At 44.4% G+C, this 17,740-nt stretch overlaps 1 protein-coding gene across 1 annotated transcript in view; it reads right to left on the bottom strand.

Annotated features, from left to right (window-relative positions):
• Positions 1-17,167, bottom strand: part of NINJ2 (ninjurin 2) — a gene marked incomplete at its 5' end in the record, with an annotated part of 42,708 nt that extends 25,541 nt beyond the window's left edge. Inside the window, one exon of the mRNA XM_083860474.1 lies at positions 17,135-17,167. Within this exon, the coding sequence (XP_083716600.1) occupies positions 17,135-17,167 (33 nt within the window). The remainder of the gene's footprint in view (positions 1-17,134) is intronic.
• Positions 17,168-17,740: the final 573 nt, after the last annotated feature.

Genomic DNA, 17,740 nt, shown 5'->3' on the forward strand with positions numbered 1-17,740 from the left:
AGTGTCAGCTTCATCTGTCTCTGGGGTACTTCTTGCTTTGTCTCATATAAAAGTCGTAGGAGGGAATTGATAATTCAAGCTCAAGCCCCCTCAGTGCCAACAAATAGAGTTCAAAATATGAATCTGCTTTGTACCCTGAGGAGAAATGTCCCTTTCTTATAGACTGGAGGTTGAAGAGTTCCAGATGTCCTCCAGGTTATAAGCAGAGGTACTGAATGTAAATCTTGCCTTTCTTTTCGACCCCTGTGGGTTTGACTGGAGGTGCAAGTGTCCTTGCTGTTTTACACTTCAGATAGTTAGCAATGCTTCTCACACCGAGAAGAGTTTTAAATCAGCAATTTAAAAACCTGAAAGAAGAAAGGCTAATACCCATGTTATTCTTAATTAGTAAGCCAGAGCAATTGTGTATAACTAAATCAGAGCCTGGAGTGTGAATTTTGCAGGAGTTAAGAAGTGATGATTAATCCCTAAATGAGGATCCCTGTCCTGTTCTTTGAAATCAGGGATTGTTCTCCCTCTTAAGAGAGGAAGAATCTTCGTTAAATTACGTTTGCCAAATCCTCCTGGCAGAGATTCTGGCTGGTAAAGACAAAAACTGTTGTGCTATTAATGCATCAAAATTAATTATGCCAGTATAACTGGTTATCTTTGGCACAAGTTCAGAGCTTGAGGGACCAGACATGGCGCTGCCCTCTTTGTTACCATGGTAGACAATTATGAAAGGAGTACAGATCTGGACTTGCATAACTCAAAGCAGTTCTGACCAGATTGTAAATTTCCAGCTGAAGAGTAAAAGAAATATTCCATTCTCAAAAGCTGTTGTTTAGGACCCAGAAGGAATCTGACCCACTTGCAGGGGAAAAAAATTACGGTTGAAAGGGATATGATCAATGTTGTACTACAAAGGAATTTTCACAAACCACCCTGAAAAATTCACTTGATGTGTACTTACTGTGGTACAAGGTGGTAAAATAGCCCAGGTATGGCACAAGATTGATATTTTTAGCTTGAACTTCTCTGGCCATATCTTCTATATTTGGGGCTGAATATTCAAGCAAAATAGTGAGCTGCTTCTGTTAGAGTGCAGTAAACTCAGCATGAATAGGATGGGGTGGTCTGGGTAAGATGGGATTTGTTGCTTTAGACAGCTGCTTTTCTTGAAATTGAACCTTGGTCAAACTGTGATCACTTACAGGTACAGCAAGACAAAGAAATAACATCAGGGATGTGGCAATATTTTTTCTACTTGACATGAGTGAAAAGCACTTCTTTTGATAATCCCATGGGTGCAAGGCTGCAGAAACTTCATCAGGAAGTGACAGGCAACAGTGAGACTTTAATACATAAAGAATATCAGCAAAATCCTCAGTCGGGTTTTGTGTCTCCTGATTGCAAAGGGACTTCTCCAAACTGCTCTGCAGAGCTGCCTGCAGCCAGGAGTTGCAGCACATGTGAGCAGTGTGCCAGGCAGCGTGCTCCTTGCGTGTGCCAGATGTAAGCAAGCAGTGATTTATGTGTGCAAATGCCTCTAGGAATACGTGCACATGAGCTCAGGGGGAATTTAGCACGAGAGCTTTGGAAAACTTGAATTCTGAGTTGCTTCCCACGTTGTTTGTTCTTTCGCATTAGAACAGGCTCTGCTTCTGAAAAGATACAGAGTTGGAACTTCACAAGAAGTCGAGGGGATAAAAGTTTTAGCTCAGTAACAAATAGAGGTGAATGCTAGTGAGTCATCTAAGTTTTGAGGGCAGATAGCTGGACAAGAAAATCTTTTAGCACCACAAAAATCTCTCTAATGTCTGACCATAACTATAGGGCTGCTCAACAGCAGAATCTGGGAAGATGGGAGCAGTTCACTTTCTCAGAATTTAACTTCCAAATACAGCTGCTGTATTTGTAAACTTTTAAAGTGCGTCTAACAGCAGCAGTTGCACATCTGTCACCTTTGTACAGAAACTGAGTGCCAAAAGAAACAAGTGCATGTGCATTTGTAGGGAAGAAAAAACACTCCAGTAATGCTGGTATTGAAGGTCCTTAAAGGATTCTGACCAGGTGCCCTCCAGGTCTAGGACAAACAAAACCGGACAGAGAAAATGGACTTGAACGCTGCAGTGACTCATGATGCTTGGTGAGCTTCTCTGTATTTTAGCTTCGTGATAAATGCTGTTTCAAGCCACAGGGAAGCCATGTGGGTATATCTGATAGTGAGTAAAGCATTACACAGCTCCTAGAGGCTGTGATGCCTTGGTATGTTCAACCCATAAAAGCTATTCCAGTTGTGTGTCATCAATTCTAATTGCCCCTCTTCATTCTTTTGTGGTATTGTATAATACAGCTTATTCCCTCTTCTGCATTTGCAGCTGAATACAACTTCTGAATTACACCAATTATTCTGCTAATCCACTTCCTGACTCGGCCAAATTATCTCGGAAAGTAACTATGGTCAACAATAAGAAAAAGTGAAACTAGCAGTCACAGAATATCTTCTGTTCAACTCCAAGGGTTACAGCTTGTACCTTTGGTGATCTAAGAGTCCAGAGCAAAAGCTCCTGCCATGAGTCTTGAGCTTACTTGCACTTTTGCTTTCCTAAGACACTGTCCTGAGCCAATCCAACTCAGTAACCTAAGGTAAATTAAAATAAATAAATAAAATAATAATTTAAAAAAAAGTTTTAAAGAGACAGTTTTCTCCAGCTTTAATGAGCTGAACTGTCTGTGAGAAGGGTTTGGCAAATTCCAGCACAAGGGCAAGGTGGGATGTGTATAGGAGCAGGAGATAAGGAGGGAGCAAAGGGTCAGAGGCTGAAGTGGAGCAGGGCTTCCCCCTTTGGGAGCAGCAGGCTATTAGATCACTCTGATATCTAATCTTTCTGCTTGTTAGTCACTGCTCAGGCTGGGGGTGTCTTGACAAAACCTTCGTTGCTTATGACACAGAGGAAACATGACGTGTGTCTCATAATTTCCTTCATGTAAGCAGTGAGTAGGAATTCCAGGGTCTCTGTACTCCAGGCACTGACAATGACTACTCAACAGCTTTTGCTGTCTGAGGAGAGTGCTGTGCTGGAAAGTAAGAGTGATACTGACTCTGAAAGTGGCTATGAAGAGCAAGATGTGATCCTCACATGAAATATGAACTGAGAGACCCTGAGGAAAGGAACTACTTATTGCAATAAATGTTGTCCCCTTAAGGTCACTTAGGTACAGCCTGGGCAGCAACATTTGATGATATGTTCATGCCAAAAAGTCCTATGCAATCCAGTTCAGCCATAAAAACTGTTAGTGGTGCAGTAGAAGCTGTATTTCACTGCAGGTTTTGTCACTGTGACACCACAAGCAACATCTTCACAGTATGGCATATGAAATATAGGCTGAGATTCATATATAGCACAGAGTGATGCAGAATTTCAGGTTTTGTGAAAGGTAGGCACACTGTTGAATGGCTCCCCTGCAGAGACAGGCTCACAGTGCAAGTCTGCATCCAAAACTTCCAGCAGTTCACATACAGCTTACACCAGTCTCTCACTTCTGGTCCATAATTTTTCATACACTTAATTATGGTTATATACATACTTAAAGTCCAGACTAGTCCCAGAAAACATACAAGAGCATGCCAAGAAGGAATTGAAGCAGAGTACATAGAATTTCACCTCAGACTGAAGTAGCTGTGAATGAACTCACCAAGTGCTCTGTGTATTTGCACAATGTAATCATTGGTTACTTGATTTGTGTACAGGTGCTCAGATTGTGTATGTGGAATGTCAGGAGTTGATTTACTGAAAACGTTAAAAAATACATTAGAATGCCCATTTAAGTTCACCATAAAGAATGCTCCCAAGCTTGCCTGTACATGTTAACTCTTTTCTGTGTACCCCCCAAAGTCTGAACACATCAACCTATTTTCTACATCACCAAATCAGTGGCAATATCTGTGGAGCATCAGGTTTATTCACCTCTCCTCAAGAAGCCCATTCATCATCTGCAGTGAGCCTTAGATAAAAGACTCTTCATCTGTGTAAAATATTATTATTATTGTTGTTGTTGTTGGGCTAGTGTTTTCAGAGGGTTTTATTGGAACCTGATGTCCTGCCAAAAGTAACACCCTGGGAATCTTTCAACAACTGTTCCTGGGTGTTCTGTAGATTACTGCTGTTTTCTCATACACTGTCCCTGGGAATTACATTCTCAGATTAGAAAAACGTCTGTCCTCTTCCCTCTGTGAAAAGAACTGCTGTTCTGGCTCTGTGTTAAAGGATTAGGATAGTGCTTTTTCCTGGTGACTTATTATTCAGGTTGTGTTTTGTTTTCTCATTAACCCGTTTGCGAAACAGGTTCAAAATATAAAATAAGATTGATGTGTGAATGATCTTGTAGCATTATGCAAACACTTTGCATAGCTGAGAACGGCCAGCTAAAGGAGGACTGGTGGAAAATTGGACCCAGACATTCAGTCAGCAACTTTCAACCCTGCAGAGACAAAGAACCTTTAAGAGCTAACTTCATAATGAGGAGCTATAGTACAGCATGGCAGAAATTAAAGGGAGGCCCAAATCCCCTTAGTGACAATTGTGTTTTTCTCCTGAGTTGACGTTGCTTTGAGGGACCTTTGGAAAGGGGTGTAGCAAATGAGGCCTTCCTAGGAGACTCTACTGGGGAAGCAAATACCTCGGAGCCAGAATAGGAATGGGTGGAGATTAAAGCAGAATAACCATTCCTCTGACAACTGAATGCCCAGATTCTGCAAACACAGTCTTGTTCTGAAGAAAGCGTTCACATTCAGACACTGAACATGTTAAGATTTTGGAGTGGGAAAACAAAACTTTGCAGGAACTGAAGTTTTGTATGATTCCTTTCACGATGTACCTCATATTTATCCTGTAACTTCTCCCTTCAAGATGGCCAAGGGACAGAAGTGGTGCAGAACAAATGCCCTGGATTTCAAGTGGGGTTCACTCAGTAAGCATTGTGTACCAAAACTGGATTCTTGTAAGGGGATAGCCAAAAAGCTGTGTTCAAATGAAATCCTAAATGTTTGATGAGAGATGAAAGAGGTAGGAAGAAGATAAGTCCTGGACCGTGTAGGACAGACTGGGCTCTGGATGAATGTGTTTGAAGGGCAGTTGTGGTGGTCTTTATTTGCCATGGGCTTAGACAAATGGCTCATATCAGGTCCCAGTTTTAGTTATGAAACATTTACAATACCTAGCATGAAATTATTGAGTTCTTTATCCCTACAGTTTATTCACTCCTGATCACACCCTTCCCTTCTGGGTTTCTGCCTTCCCCAGCTCAGCTTTTACTGTCAATATCTGATACTCTGCTTGGTGCTGCTGCTAACATGACCAGAGAAAGTGGGCAAAAGAAATTTTTTGCACTTATTAATATGATTACCATGGCCAGTGACTTTTAATATATATTTATCCCTACCTGACAGGGAGATAAATATTCAGTGAAATAGTTGTAATTGTTCCATCCAGATTTTGACCCTGGCACCAAACAGTTTTGTTTTCTTGGGCCTTTTGGAGATCTTTCACCTTGCAATCCATCCTCTGCCCTCCCTCCATCACCTCAACACCTCAGCTCCTGCAGCACTGGAGTACAGAATGTGAATTTCCCTCTGCTCACAGGTATCAACATGTTAGCATTGACTGTGTACAAAACACGTGTGCCTTGGGCAAAAGGCAGACTGAGTGCTGCTCTCTAACAGGTGCAATATTCCCACAATTTGGGGACCACGATAGATGGTTCCCAAAGGATCATCTACAGCCCAAGAGGAGTCGCAGAGTCCTACCTGCCCTTTATAATGCACCAAAAGGAGAAAAGGGCCTTTAAAGCCCACAGATCTTTCCATACAAAGATTGTGATCAGTAAATCACAGCCCTCTCTTAGCCTGTGTACTTGGCTGGTCCTGACACAAACTTCCCACAAGCGTGGCTCTCATTTCTGCTGAATCAGCCTTCCAATTAAACCCACTGAGCAGATGATAACAAGAGAGAAGTACTTTGTCAGTGTGCAGGGTACAAATGTATCATGTGTATGGAATTGTATCATCTGTATGGAATTGTCTGATCCAGCTGGAGGAGTCTCCTGGCCAGATACTGTCCCTCATTTCTCAGAGGTCAAGAGTAGGACTAGAGACTGTTTTCTGATGCAGGGATAGCCACTGGGAACAGCACCCAGCAGCCATATCTGCATCTCTGGATACCCACAAAATACTCCATAAACAGAGTTATCAATCCAGGGACGTGCATCTTCAAAGTGCAGGGCTTGTGGTAAAGCTCAGGGCTACTTGCTCTTGCATAACTCCTTTGAGGTTTGGTTGGCTGAACTTTACTTTTCATAAGTCATTTGATAATATGTAAAACAAAAAAATGGGAGGAACGTAAAAATGGTATTAGGAAAACCAATAACAGACTGACCGGGCTCCTAGCTGAGAAACAAGTTCTCATCAGATAGGAAAACACAGTGAGGGGAACAAAGGAAGAAAAAAATTGCTTTTGGATCAGAATAAAGAGGAATGTGTTGTCATAATTTCAGCCACAGAGTGATGTATCTTTTTATTTTTTAGCCATTCTGCTGTTGGTGACAACAGGGACACCTTTCCCTGCATCTGGCCAAGTGTGTGAGTCAGCTGCTCCCCCAGGAGAGATAATGTCCCTGTTTGTGCAGTGTGTGAGTGAGGCAAGAGGAAACACTCTGGGATGGTCCTGCTCCACCCTGGCCCTAAACACCTGAGTTCAGCACCACACTGGCCCATGGCCGAGCCCCTTCCCAGGAGGGACCTGCAAGGGAACTACCCCTTTGCCACAGCCCAGAAAACTGAACACCCTAAGAGTGACCCTGTTGGGTAACTCAGGGTGGTGGCTGAAGGCAGTGCAGAGGGGTTTGGAGATCAATCAGAGGGCTCCCCAACGCCACACAGATAACCAAAAGCCAATCTAATTAATAGCCATTGAGACCTGTTGCCATCTGTTCTTGAGTTGCTTGTCTGAGCCTGGTCTTGAGTTCAAATCACTACACAAGGATACAGATCTACAGTGTGCCTGTTATCTCCTTTTTTTAATGGTCTCAGCAGAATAACTGGGCATTAGATCAGCTCAGGGACAAAACACCCTCTTGCTATAGATGGTAGCTCAGACTAGGAGGAAGTGGGGTGCTCCATCCTCTCTGGTTTCTGGGGACACAGACCTCTGGGACTCTGTTCTCTGTATCTGTTCCCCCCATTTGGCTTACTAGCATTCAGAGTCTGTGATTTCATGGAACACACCCCACTGGAGCTCTCTTCTGGGGCTGTGCTCCTCTTTTTTTCCCCTTCTCCTTCATGATACTTACTTAGTGAGGTTTTGGTGTATTTGTTTTGGTGTGAGTTTTTTCTTCTTTTTATTTTTTTTTTCTACTTCTGGGGTACTGAGGTTATTCCTTCTTCTGAACACGTTAGCTTTTTTTATTTTGGTAGGCTCATGTCTCTTTCACTCGATATCTGTGTCGCTGCACCTGGATGTGAGTAGTTTTTTCCCTCAAACTCCATTGAACCCTGGCTCCTCATAAGAGAAGTAGGTGTAAGAGGGGCTTTTATTGTACCAGTGGACTTTGCCCATCCCTCTCTGGGTCTGAACAGGCCAGCATTATTTCACAAGTGCTAAATCCACTCACAATGGTTTTAAATGGTTGAGCTGCTGAGCCAGCTGAACAGCAAACACCAGAGGGGAAACCACATTTCGTGAGCGCTTCAGATTCCTTCAGACTGTACGTGGAGCCATTAAGAGCAAAGTAAAAGCCCTTTGACACAACTCCCTTCGGCAACTTTTTCACAACCACATGCCAGAAATGAGGGATGGCTAAGGAATTGGTCCAGAGTCAGCTCCCAAGAATCCAGCACGTGAGGATGGAGTTCAAATCTGTTTTGGTTAAAAGAAAACAGCAGCACAGTATTTTTTCTCATAGCCTATAAACTTTGCTGGACAGTGTGGATTGCCAGTCATGGTATCACCATGGACAAAAGATGAGAAAAACCCCAAGTGCCAACGTTTTGTAGTTTTTATCTGTTAACTGTTTGCCTTATTTTTTACAAATAAGCGAAGAAGAACCCAGATTGTATATCCGTTGTCTTCTGATGATCATAGAATAATTAGATCTTCAGCTAACATAACCAGCTAAGAAATACTCAAGAATTTAAGCCAGTATCCCATTACAGTAAGGTAGATGAAGGCCTGTGTAAAGGAGCTGCTATTTCTGTCTCTGTCCAGACATATTCCTTAAACAAGTTCTTCCACAATGATCTGGGTTAACTTAGACACTCAGTAATGGAGGTTTCCTTGCCCAGACAGTTTTGATAGAGTGATTACTTTGAGCATTGCATTGAGGCAGCAACAGTAATTGATGGTGGTCATGGGGAAGGATGAACCTCCCTGTTCCAGCCTCAGTCAGCAAAAATTGTGTGGCCACAGCCTGAAATCACACAGGGACATGCAGCAACATTTCATCTTGAATCAGCCAGAAGGAGGTGCAAAGTTCAAGTTGAAAAGTTGCATCAAGAACCTGTATGGTCATTCTGAGTCAGAATTTCTGTTTAACATATTTCAGCTTGTTTCACTTTGGGTTTGGGGTTTCGTCCTACACCAGTGTGGTTGAGTGACTCTAGTTCGAGCAAGAAAGAGGTGCAAATACAGCTGTGTGCCTGAACTTCTGAAAGTGTGTCAAAATTTATTTCCAATGGATGTTGAAGTTAACATTCAGCAGGGGAAGGAATTATGTGTGCTCTCTTATCAACAGCTTCAGTTAATGCTCCCCTTTACACTGTATGAAGTAGCAGAGTGGTCTCTGGTGACTAAAAATCTTCAACAATTCCTTCAAGGATTGATGGAGATTAAGAATTTAACCAGTGAGATCAAAGATGAAACCAAAGAATTCTGCTGCTCCATGGTAATTCAGCCATCCAGAGATGCTCAGTCTTTCCTTCCTTCTCTTGTCACCTTCTACTGCTGTGCCCTTGGGTACATCAATGGTCATTTAACCATCCCTGCCTTGACTTATTATCTGTAAAATAGGCAGGAAAACACCTCTTGCTCCATGTGGAGATTGTGAAATTAAATTCATTGATATTCATGGCTCCACGTGGAGAACTAGGGACAGAAGAACTTGGTTCTCACAAAAGTCCTGGGAGAGTATTTCTGTGCTGGTATTTTCTGCACAAATACTCCTTACAGAAGAATTGTTGGCCACCCTTTGGCTCTTGTTAGGTTGGTAGGAGCAGTTATTTTTTTCTCACATAATCAAGGTCTGTGGTGAATTTGGGCCTTCTTTTAAATCTTATAGAATATTATTGTTATGTAACTGCAAAAGAGAAAACTCCTGGAAATATGCATAAATATTAGGGAAAAATAAAGAAAAAACCCAAGAGAGCGTGAAGAAGCCACAAACCAGAACATTATCTCATTTTCTTGTTTCCATTTCTCTAAACTTGCCAACAGGATTCCCCCAGAATTTCCAGCGCTCACTGAACCTTGACCCAAGCAGCTTCATGAGAAATTTCTTCCCCAGGGGTTATTTTGGATAGAAAGTTCTAAGATCCTGTGTATAATGGTTTATACAGCTTTAATTACAGAGTCACATATCTGATTCATGTAACTTGACAAGGAATTATAGCTTGGCTACTTCAAAGGAGTGTGTCAAGGTGTATGGTAACTGCTGATGTGGATCTTGCAGCCTCTGCACTTGGGCCCTTCCATCATTCTGGTGTCCAATTCAGATGTTTCTGTTATATGTTTACATACCTGAGGCAGTCTAGATTACAGTAGTAGAGCTCATTTCTTGTATTGCCTTTCCTCAGAGACAGTTTTATAAACACTTGGCTCGCAAGCCAGGCATAGGGAAATGGCAGTGAAAATGCCCATTCACCCTTTTGTACTTGGAGAAGCTTGCACTTCTGTGTGTGGTTACTGTGTGCCTGAAGCACTGCCCATTTTTGCTTCTCAGAAGAGAAACACAGCAAACAATACAGATTTTACAGGAAGGGCTGAGAAACAGTGACTTAGACTGGAGGCTTCCATTTCAATGGCAAGTGAGAGGAGATGCTGTAGCCGTGAGTGAGCTGGGGGCAAAGAGAGAGGGGCAGGTGCAGGGATCAGCTCTCAGGCACAGGAATGAAGGAGAGAATGGCAGCTATTCCACAAAACATAGAAAAGCTCAACTTAGGTGTGTTTTAACAGGTATTTCATGTTGCAGAGGATGCCCAGTCACACAGACCTCTCAGTGCTTTACTGATGGCCAGGCAGGAGAGCTGTGTTGCCAGCACCACGAGTAACCATAACTCTTATGGTCACTCACTAAAACCATGACTCCCCATGCACTTAAAGCTGCAGGTGTGAGTGTAGGTGGATGTATCTGTGTGTGGATGTGTGAAAGGGCTGCACAGCGAGAGACGGCGGTGCCCTGAGGGGCGCCCCTGAGGGCTCAGGGCTATAACCAGCGGTGCCCTGAGGGCTGAGGGCGGCACGGCTGTAACCGGCGGTGCCCTGAGGGGCAGCCCCTGAGGGTTGAGGGGGGCGAGGCTGTAACCAGCGGTGCCCTGAGGGACGGCCCATGAGGGGTCAGGGCTGAGGGCTGAGGGCTCAGGGCTGTACCGGCGGTGCGCTGAGGGCTCAGAGCGGAGGGGGGCATGGCTGTAGCCAGCGGTGCCCTGAGGGGCGGCCCCTGAGGGCTGTAACCGGCGGTGCCCTGAGGGCTGTGGGGGGCGAGGCTGTAACCGGCAGTGTCCTGAGGGGCGACCCTGAGGGCTGAAGGGGGGCTCAGGGCTGTTAACCGGCGGTGCCCTGAGGGCTGAGGGAGGCGAGGCTGTAACCGGCAGTGTCCTGAGGGGCGGCCCCTGAGGGGTCAGGGCTCAGGGCTGAGGGAGGCATGGTTGTAACCGGCAGTGTCCTGAGGGGCGACCCTGAGGGCTGAGGGGGGCTCAGGGCTATAACCGGCAGTGCCCTGAGGGCTGAGGGGGGCGAGACTGTAACTGGCGGTGCCCTGAGGGTTGAGGGGGGCTCAGGGCTGAGGGAGGCATGGTTGTAACCGGCGGTGCCCTGAGGGCTCAGGGAGGCACGGTTGTAAGGTGAAGTGTGAAGGTCCACATCAACCACCGGTGTAGGGATGCTCCAAGGGTATATTTAACTCCACTCATTTTTCTCCCCAGGTACCTTAAACCCCAGAGTCCAGTTCCTCAAGATGAAAAATGCAGTGTTTGGGAAGGGCCTCAAGCAAACATTCACCCCAAATGGGAAAGCTGGTCCAGGTAGAGAGGGCAGGAGGAATGTAAAGGGAAGAGGGGAAATGTCACATCTGACAATAGAGCCAAGAACAAATTAGTACTGATTGCAAGAAGTAGTCTTCTTCTCAGCGTGTTGTGACCATATTTGTCTGTGCTCTAGTGGGAGTTGCTGGTTTCTGGGACCAGCACAGGTAATGCTGTATACACTTTGAGGTCCTGGCAGCTGGGGAGGAAAAGCAGAGGGTCACTCTTGCTCTAAAGTGTAATAACCTATTTCACACCTGTCTTTTGACCAGCTAGGGCCCAGTGAATCTGCCCAAGCCCTGTAAAAGGTCTACTCTCAAGGAACAGCCTAAAATCTTGCAGTCAGTGTGACATCCACTAGTGAGAGCAATCATTGTTACTGTTAGAGCCTTCCCTGCTTCTCCCACTGCCTACAGCCCAACCTGAACCATCAGATCACTGATCTGAACTGAGGGGTGGCTGCCACTGAAAGGAGGGATTCTGTTTTGAGTACATCCTCTCATGGCCACACAGTCCCAGTCATGGACAGGTGTGTGATCCTCCCAGGACAGCAAACCAGAACGTTAAGCCTGCTAAAAAGTGGTTAGTTTTCTTGGAATTTATCTCTCTGAAACAGCTTGGCCAGAGTCAAATGAATGGCATAGGTGATGGAGTGTAACACTGGGGGTGGGATCCTGTTTGAAAGGCTGGAGTAACTGAGTCAGTTTAGTTAAAACACAGTAAGATAAGCTCCTCGGATGCTTGATGACTGCATTTTGATTTCTTTTTGAAAGGCTCTTTCTCAATGCAGACTTTCACTATCCAGGCCCAAATAAAGAGCTAATCAGATAATGCTAGAGAAGTCCACTGGGGCAGGCCAGGCCATTGCTTGGGTGGCAATACAAGATGCCACCATTCCAGGAAATGTCTGGAGGAGAGGAGAGGTCCTGGAGCACTAGAGAGAACAAACTGGCTGCTGCTGGAGAAGCAGGAGAATACATGCCCAAACCAGGAACTTGTAAGCACATCACAGCCTTGAGGCACAAGGTAAAGCCACAAAATACCAAAAAACTGAAAGTCTAGCACAGCTGTGCACACTCTCTGCATGCCCTTATCAGATTTAGACTGAAAGTGGGATGTGAGAGATGGGATTTACTGTGGTAAGGGGGACTTTCCAGTTGTTTCATGGGCATTTCAGAGAAGTCCACACTGCTAGACCTGCAGCCAGCTCTATTTATTTGCCTTTCTAAAGTCTGCCTGCTGTAGATCTGGTCCAAAACTGAGCAGTGGAAGTAAACTATGCAATTACTTGAAATCTTTTTTTCCTTGCAAGTTACTTGTAAACCTGTCTTTATTTCCACAGATGTATTTTCCATTCAAGGTATTCATGAAGCAACTCCTGCCAAAAAATTTCAGCGTAAGGTCTGTTTTCCAGAATGATTATTTTAGCTGTTTACTCTTTTTACTTTTGAAGTATGAATGATTCCCTAAATGGTGAGGTATTAGTTCTGCTTCTCATCCCAGAGGATTGTAATTTTTTTTTTATCCAAAGAGTAAGAAACTATAAAAAGAAAGACACAACATACAATATATGGCCTCTTTTGCAGTATGAACACGGATGACATTTCATCCAGCACACATCCCTTAAACACCCCTTTGTACAGAACATAACACGCCTGCAAGAAAACATTAAAATATAAATCTAATAAAACTATGTAGCTATTTAGTATCAGCCCCAGTCTTTGCTCTGCAATATCCATTTGGGGCTGTACCAGACCTAGCTGTGGCAATATGCTCCCTCCTCCCTTCTCCCCCCTGCAGATTTCTATGGAAGGGTTGGAGGTGAGAGTCTGGGGTGACAATAGCATAAAAAAGTACAGACAAAACAGCCAGAGTGTTTCTATCAAAGCCATACTTCTAATTTATAAACCTGTGTTTCCTGAAGTAAAAGGAAATGGGTGATGGGATCTCGTTGGACTGTTCTGTTTCTATCCCAAATGTATTTTTCAGATCCCAGCTATCTCAGGATGTACTCTGCTATACCTCACCAGGATACTGCTCTCTGCCTGCTTTCTTGTTAATGGCAGGTGTTTAATAGAGGAAGGTGAAAGTTTCACTTGGAAGCCACAAATAGAGACATCTGGGGAGAAAAATGCATCATTCAGATTAAATAGTGTCAAAGTTTTATCTTTTAATAGGTAAATTAATATTTTTAATCAAAATACTTTCATTCCAGTTTTATTTATTTTCTTAGCACTTGACTGGCTGGCATAAATCAGGTTAGACTGCACAGTCTTGTGCCTTTTTGCTATTTCAGCACCATTTCCTTTTTGTTTCCCTCTCTGCACCGTTTGAGGTTTTGTTGGTCTTCCTAGAAGTCAGAATGGGAAAACAGATTCCTTAGAAACACACAGAACAGGAGAATTTTTGTAAGGGACAAAGTGCATTAGTGGGAGATACTTCTTGCTGTTAAAAAACAGCCCTAGGTGCCACTTAGGGAGAGCTGGTGTCTAACTTCTCTAATGCAAGCTACCAGTGGTAGTCTGGTCAGCAGTTGTGCCATGGCCTGTAGGGAACTGAAAAGCACATTTATTTTTATCCTGCTATTGGCTTATGGAATTTGAAGGTACCTTTTTTAGCTTGCATAACTGTAAATATTGTTACTGGACCTCCCGACCTCTTTTCAATGTTTGCTCGCCCCAATATTTGACCTTCTAACCTGCCCCAGGAGATGGCAAATTCCACGGGCTGATGACATGCTGCATGAGGAGTCCTGTTACAGACACTTTCAATTTTGCTGAGTGAGCTCCTGTTCATGCTTCAGAATAAGCAAAAAACATTGGGGACTGATCAGTTCTCCTCAGAGCCTTCTTAAATCTTGATTGCCTTTTCCTGCTGTCTCCTACATGAGGACAAAGGTCCATTGTTTTAATTTCAGTTACCTGCCTAGCCTGTCCATGTAAATGTTGTATGAGAAATGCTAGGAGGTACTATGCAACTGTTTCAGACACAGGGCCCCGGGTCTATAAATTAAAATTCCTATTTCTGAGTGGTATCATAGTTAACTTCCGTGGCTGTTCTGCTGCTCCATCCAGGAGCTCTTTGGGGAGGAGTGAGTCACGCGTTACAGCGTGCAGAGCGCGTTCCCCGAGGTCTTTTGTAAACCCACAGCTGGAAACTTCCAGGGAGATACCTGCTCTGCATTCGCTGCTCAGAGCAGGGACTCAAAGGAGGCTTTTAAATGTACTTTCCACTGAAAAACGCCTTTTTTTTCTCTCTCTGCCACTGACCACTCCTCCCATTACCTCACACTTGTCAAGTCACATCATTTACAGGACCCTCTGCTTGTCTCAGCTATTATCCTGAATTCTGATTCAGGATTCTGCCAACTACACCAATTTGTCATGAACAAGTGATTTTGGATTTAGATAATTTCAGGAATCAAAGATATTTGTGAAAGTGATTTTAATATGATGTTGTAAAAATGTGAGTTAAAATATTTGATGTCAGGCTTCACTCTGTTATTACACAGCACATTAATTTGAACAATGATTTGAAACTACCAAGGCTCAAGTAAAAGTTACCATCAAAAAAGTTACCATCAAAAACCATCAGAGTTACCAAGATAAAATCGAAGTTGCCAGGGCACAAATCAAAGTTACCATACTACAGGGTTATGTGCAGTATTAATCACTTACCAAAGATCTGCTGCTGGTAAAAGGTCTCTGCTTTGAGAAGCACCCTTAAGGGTTGTCACAGTGCAAGGGGAAATCACTGCCGTGCAGTCAGGCTGCTCAGCCAGGAGAGCCCAAAGGAGGCTCGCTCAGGCCTTTATTTATAGAATAAAGTGGTTGGCTTGCAGTCAAATTACATGTGATAGTAAAGGTATGCATGAGACTCCTTGTACCCACAAGTTTCTTTGTTCCTTGATAAATGAGTCTTGGAAAAGACACTCGCTATTCATGTGTTAATCGCATGATTGGTGTTCCAAGCTCATGCCTCTGTGCTCACCGGGTCAACTCTGCTCCTTTGTGGGTTTTCAGGAAGAAAGCAGATTGAAACCAGAGGAGTTCTTGGTCCATTTGCAGCTTATGCTTTTACATCCTTTGGCGTCTGAACTAAACTACATTCGTTTGGTTGAGGGGTTTTATCCATTACAGCAGTGGGTAACCCTCCCTCTCCTACGACAGTGTATTTCCTGATCATAAGCAGGCCAGAGTCTGTGTGCATTCACCTGTGTTCTGTGCTGCCTGCTGGCTTCCCCTGAGGTGTCACAAAGGGAATCTCAGCAGCACAGTTATTCTTGGAGCCATCTCTGTAGTGGTGCACACTCTACATCTTCCTGCTCTAGAAACAGATAGGATGTTCTTCTCAGTCCTGCAACTCAAGGAACCTTTGCCCTTCTGGGCTTACTTTATTTGAGTATTGTAAAGGCCAAAGACACTGGTAATCATTTCTGACTCTTAACCTCAAGATGGGTTGAAAGAGAAAACTCTAAACCCCAGATTTTTCAGTAGTTTATTAGATATTTTTATCAATGAAGCTGATTTTTTTAATCTATTACACCTGGACTTAAAATTCATGATAGACCTGAAACTTTCCATTGAGTGGAGTGATTTAATATACAGGGAGTTAGTTTGACTTTTTATTTAGCATAATTTTCTTGTCCTCTCTTAACCATCAGTTCCTGGCTTAATAATGTCTGTGTTTTCCCCCTTAGCGTCTAGTTCTAGGAAAGACTAATGTTTATCTCTCCCAGTCTTAGTAAAGTTCATTTTCACTAACTGTCATAATTACCTGTGCATCTTCCTCACTAATTGTGTCTCTTACTGAGCACAGTTACTCCCAGGTCTTCAAAAGCTGCTCTGCACCTTGTATCTCACTGGAGATACATTCTGCAGGTTTGGGGAGTCTCAGTTCTTCTTTCTAGTTAAGGAACATTGTCCTGATTATTTCCAAAGGCACAAATCTTACCATTTTAGTTTCTTTGACATGAGCCAAAGAAACAAGAATTGTGACCCCAGACAGACTTCCCCACTGCCAAGTCTAAGGATGATTAAGACCATTTCAGACAGAAAAATCAGCTGCAAAATTTGGACCTCGATGCCACCTACTCAGGGCTGGAAGCTGTGCCCTAGGCAATGTTTCATAATCTTCCCTTCTCCACAGGTTTTTTGAAGTGCAGATCTGGACTTGAACTTCTGAGTTTTGATGGGTGTTTGTGATCTGGGCTTTTGATTCCATTTCATCTCTAAGAGCGTCTTTTCTCCAAACCCTTGGGTAGTTGCCCTTTCCAAGAACGCACGCTGCGCACGAGAAACACCCTTCTTAAAAAACACAAACACTCCGAATAGCAACACAGAGAACTGAAAGAGCTTCACCAAGAAGTTTTGTTTCTCTATAAACCCTACATAGGAAACCTTGGCCTCTTCACTCCTCAGTATTTGCTGTATTTATTTCTTTTTCTCCTCTCCAGATTGAGAGTATTTTCTGCCAGACAGAGAAAGGCTTTGTGAGATGAGGGGCAGATCAGACTGATGCAGCTTGTAGAGTGTGTGCTGCCTCCTCCTGAGGGCTGAAGGCTAATCTCTTCCTCTGCTGCCCCTCCTTCCCCAAAAAGCATCTCTTTTTAGTAATATCCCTCTTCTTACCCTTATTTTTTTGGAAAAAAGCTCGTAACTACTCTTGGCAGAACATAGCAGACATCCTGCCGCTGGTTTCTCTTCAAAGGAGAGCAGAGGGAAAACGCAGAAGTGAGTTTTCAAAGGAAATTGGCTGTCAAAGCTGAGGAGCAAATGATAGAAGCGGTGCACATTCCCCCCAAAGTGGGGCTCTTCCCTCCCGCTTCCCCCTGCCATGGGCATTTCCCCAGCACGGACTCACGTGGGGGTTGGTGCTGTCCCTTCCCGAGGCCATCCTTGTGCCGGCACCTCTGTCCCGGCGCGGGCGGAGCGGAGCGGAGCGCGCTGTGAGCCGGGGCTGTGAGCGCTGGGCCGGGACAGCCGCTGGAACGGCCCCGCTGGAACAGACCCGCTATTCATGTGTGCCGCCCGCCCGCCTTGGCATCGGCTGGGGGCGAGACAGGGGCGCCTGCCCATTCTTCATTGTGCGCTCAGCCCTGGAACAAGTGTCCCTGTGAGCCTTTCCATGACACCCGTGTCCATGGCGTGTCTGTGCCACCCCTGCCAGCCCAGCTGAGCCCCATGAGCTCACTCGGGCAGGGATGCGCTGATGAGGCCCGTGTACCAAGAGGTTCCTGGCATGGGCTGTGCAGCCACAGCAGCCAGCCCGATCTTCCCTCCTTCCCCAGCACACAGCAGATGTACAGATGAAAAACAAAGGGTACAAATAAAGGAACGAGGTCCACAAAGTTGTGCCTGCTAGCTGCTACTGCTGCAAAGATAGTGTTACATCTCAGAGAAAATGGCACTTCACTCTTTTTACAGTCCCTTCTCCTCGTTTTTCTCCCCAGCCAAAACGCCCTTCCTT

This window comes from Zosterops lateralis (genome assembly GCF_965231275.1).
Source record: "Zosterops lateralis genome assembly, chromosome: 4".
Taxonomy (NCBI): domain Eukaryota; kingdom Metazoa; phylum Chordata; class Aves; order Passeriformes; family Zosteropidae; genus Zosterops; species Zosterops lateralis.